This window comes from Tupaia chinensis, unplaced genomic scaffold, assembly GCF_000334495.1.
Source record: "Tupaia chinensis unplaced genomic scaffold, TupChi_1.0 Scaffold000335_1, whole genome shotgun sequence".
Lineage (NCBI taxonomy): Eukaryota > Metazoa > Chordata > Mammalia > Scandentia > Tupaiidae > Tupaia > Tupaia belangeri.
This window is the reverse complement of record NW_006159829.1, coordinates 992,965-996,536: the sequence shown is the minus strand read 5'-3', so window position 1 is coordinate 996,536 and position 3,572 is coordinate 992,965. Positions and strand designations below refer to the sequence as shown.

The 3,572-nt window shown below is 64.5% G+C and overlaps 1 protein-coding gene across 1 annotated transcript in view; it reads left to right on the top strand.

The window, feature by feature from the left end:
• The window catches only part of THEM6 (thioesterase superfamily member 6), an 8,003-nt gene extending 4,869 nt beyond the window's left edge, over positions 1–3,134 (top strand). Inside the window, exons 3-4 of the mRNA XM_006152144.2 lie at positions 1–493; positions 2,058–3,134. Of these exons, the coding sequence (XP_006152206.1) occupies positions 1–493; positions 2,058–2,171 (607 nt within the window). The 3' untranslated portion in view covers positions 2,172–3,134. The remainder of the gene's footprint in view (positions 494–2,057) is intronic.
• The last annotated feature ends 438 nt before the right edge of the window (positions 3,135–3,572 follow it).

Here is a 3,572-nt window from a genome sequence, read left to right as displayed (position 1 = left end):
ATTCCTGGCCCTGGCGCTGGCATTCTTCGCGCTGCTGGACGGCTGGTACCTGGTGCGCGTGCCGTGTGCTGTGCTGCGCGCGCGCTTGCTGCAGCCGCGCGTCCGCGATCTCCTCGCCGAGCAGTGCCTGGCGGGCCGCGTCCTGCCCTCGGACCTGGACCTGCTGCTGCACATGAACAACGCGCGCTACCTGCGCGAGGCCGACGTGGCGCGCGCCGCGCACTTGACTCGCTGCGGAGTGTTGGGGGCGCTGCGCGAGCTGGGCGCGCACGCCGTGCTCGCCGCCTCGTGCGCGCGCTACCGCCGTTCGTTGCGCCTATTCGAGCCCTTCGAAGTGCGCACCCGCCTGCTTGGCTGGGACAACCGCGCCTTCTACCTGGAGGCGCGCTTCGTCAGCCTGCGAGACGGCTTCGTGTGCGCGCTGCTGCGCTCCCGGCAGCACGTGCTGGGCTCCTCGCCCGAGCGCGTAGTGCAGCACCTGTGCAAGCGCAGGGTGAGCGGTCCCGGCCCCTCCCCTGGGGAGGGTCCCTGCTCCATCTCACGTCGTCCCAGCTCATTCCCATGAACCCAGGCCCTCCCTCACTGATGCCCTTCTTGGGGCGGGGGGGTCTCTGAATCGACTCACCATAGTGAGGTCCAGCTCCGCTGCCATTATTTGACCTGCCTGTCTGGGCTCAGCTCACTTGCCCCCAAAGTAGGGAAGCCCAGGCAGCTCCCTCCCAAGAGCCCCATCCTGAGCTGTGGTGTTGGCCGTGGGCGGAGCCCACATCTGTCCTTGACTGTGATGAAGGATGGAGGGCCGTTAGAGGAGGCTAGGGGCATCATGCACACCTGAGACCACCCTGCACACAGCTCAGCTGAGGACAGGTTCCTGCCACCGGGATTTGGGGGTGGAGGACAGAGCCAGGTGAGCCTCTGCCTGTTCTCTGGCTGCAGAGAGGAGGCCTCTCACCTCTGGGACCCTGAGCCCTCTCCAGGGCCTGCTCCCAGCAGGCAGAGCCACCTCCTGCAGCATGGCAACCGAGAGCCAGGTTGACACTGGTTACCAGGGCAGGCCAGTGCCACAAGCCGGTTCCTGGAAAGTTGCCTAGAGCCTCCATGCCAGCTAGGGCCTCTCCTACCCCTGGACTGCCCTGAGTCAGGGCGCTGTCATCTCTGGACTCAGGCAGGCCCTCCTGAGAGAGGAGAGCCATGGTCTCACAGCGGTCATGAGAGGCAGTACCAGATGGGGAGGCTGAGGCTCAGAGAGGAGATGGCAGCTGTTGGCTTGTACAGCAGGCCCCGGGCACAGCCCCCAGCTTTTGTCTTTTGGATCAGGAACCCCCAAAGGGCTTGTACCTCTCTACCCTGTCCAGCAGATGCTGCCCAGCAGGTGGTGGCCATTGAAGCTCTAAATGGAAGGGCAGAGGGCAGGACCTGGAGGAGAGGTAGCTAGGGCAGCTCTCTTTGGGAGGGCACCATGAGGTCGGGCACAGGCCAGTGGAAGAGGTGGGGCCAGGCCCTGGCACAGCAAGGTGTTGCCAAGGACACCCAAGGATGGCCAGCAAGGCTGAGGGTTGGGAGGCATAGAGGCTCCCAGGCAGAGTTGCAGGTGTGGTTAGGGGCAGGCTGAGTAAGGGGTCTAGACCAGGCCCGCCTGGGCTTGCTGCTACATGAGGTAACTGCAGAGGAGGTGGGGTGCAGCAGAGCCAGAGGCCCTGAGCTGACCTGGGAGGTCAGGTCCAGGCTTCTTGGAGCTGCAGGAAATAGAACGACCCGTGCACAGCCACCCTGCACTTCCTGGGAGAGCCACTCCTGGGACTGTCCTCCGCCTCTGGGTCTCTCATCATCTCCCTCCTGGCCAGTCACAGGGGCATTTACCTGGTTCTGGGAATGTGGAGGGCTGAAGTTCAAGGTGGGGAGGGTTCCCGGGAGGTCACGGGCCGGGGCACATGTCCAGGTGGAAGGAACAGCCAAAGCAGAGGCCTCGAGGTGTGAAGGCAGCAACCTGGCTGGGTGTCCCTCCCTGGCCCCAGTGCAGAGGTGCCTGGGAGCCTCAGCCTCCTGTCCCCCTGCAGGTGGAGCCCCCCGAGCTGCCAGAAGACCTGCGGCACTGGATCGCCTACAATGAGGCCAGCAGCCAGCTGCTCCGTGCTGAGAGTGGGCTCCACGATGGCACCAAGGACCAGTGACTGCAGCCTGCCCACCCACCCCTGCTCTCCACCTCAGCCTGTCAGCCGGCCCGTCCTGCAGGCAGGTCGGGTGGGCTCTCCAAGCTGGGGAGGCCCCGTGACCTGCCCAGCCCCCTCTGCCTGTCTGACCCCCTGTCACTGATGCTCTGCTGTTTGGGCCAGGGCTGGTGATGCTGGAGCCCTGACCCCTGCAATGCCCCGGGATGGAGATGGATGGGCAGGTGGGCCTGGCCCTGCGATAAGGCCTTGCCTCTGTGTGTCAGGCAGGACAGTGCCAGAGCACAGGGACCTCAGGAACAGCCAGGCAGGGAATTGGCCCCAGTTGCCCTGAGGGCGAGACTGGGCCAGGCCAGGATAGTCCTGAGCCTGTTAGGGGGGCCTCCCAGACTGAAGGTCACAGCAGTGCTTCTGAAGCAGCTCCCTTGGGCTTTGGGTGGGGCAGGGCCAGGGGCACAGGGCAGGGTCACCGAGCTCCCGGGTACAGCCAGCCTCTGCCCCCTTCTCCATGCAGGCAGGGCAGGCAGTTGGGACTTGTGGCCAGATGGCACTGAACAGGCACTGGCAGGCTGACCCTCATAGGGCTCTGCCTTACACAGGCCCCGTCGGCTCCTGGCCACACTGGCCTTGCTGAGGGCTGTCCTGGCAGCTTGGCCTCCTGAGGGCACTCTGGGTCTGATCCCATCTTACAGCTGGGGAGACTGAGGCCTGGCTTGGCCTAGCCTGAGGCTCTGGCCAATGTCCTCAACTCCCGAGGTGGGGACCCCTGCTTGGTCCCAGCCAGGGTATGGCCAGCAGCTGGAAACTGAACTGCCTTCCATAACCTTCGGGGACCCACCCGGAGCCCCAGAGGTGGGGGGACCCCGCCTGCTCTCCACTCGCCTGCCCTCCGCTCCACGTTCATGCCTTAGAGCCACCCGGCAAAGCTGCAGTCTGTTACGGGGAGTGCACAATTAAACCGGTTTAGAAGTGAGTGTGTTGGAAAGGTTCTCATTTCTGAAGCCCACACCCCAGCAGGGCCATTCTCAAGTGTGTCTTCTGGTGTGGGGCCATCCAGGCTTGGGGCTCCCATTGACGTAGGGCAGGAGTTGTCCACATCCCACAGAATGTGGGGCTGAGGCCAAGAGGCCTAGACCCCCTGGCTGGCCCTGTGCCCCACCCACAGGTACCCAGTCTCTGTCCTGCCCGTCCTGGAGGAGGGGGTAACAGTCGGGGGCAGAGACCAGCAGACCTTGTCTGGAGGGAAGAGGTTGAACTCCTAGAGACCATTTTGCAGACTTTGGAAGGGGCAGAGCGGTCAGGGCCCCTGGGACGAAGGATGGGAGCAGGGGTGTGGCCCCAGGGAGGAAGCCGTTGGAGACAGGCTGGCACTGAGCAGTGATCTGGCGTGGCTGCCCAGCCTTT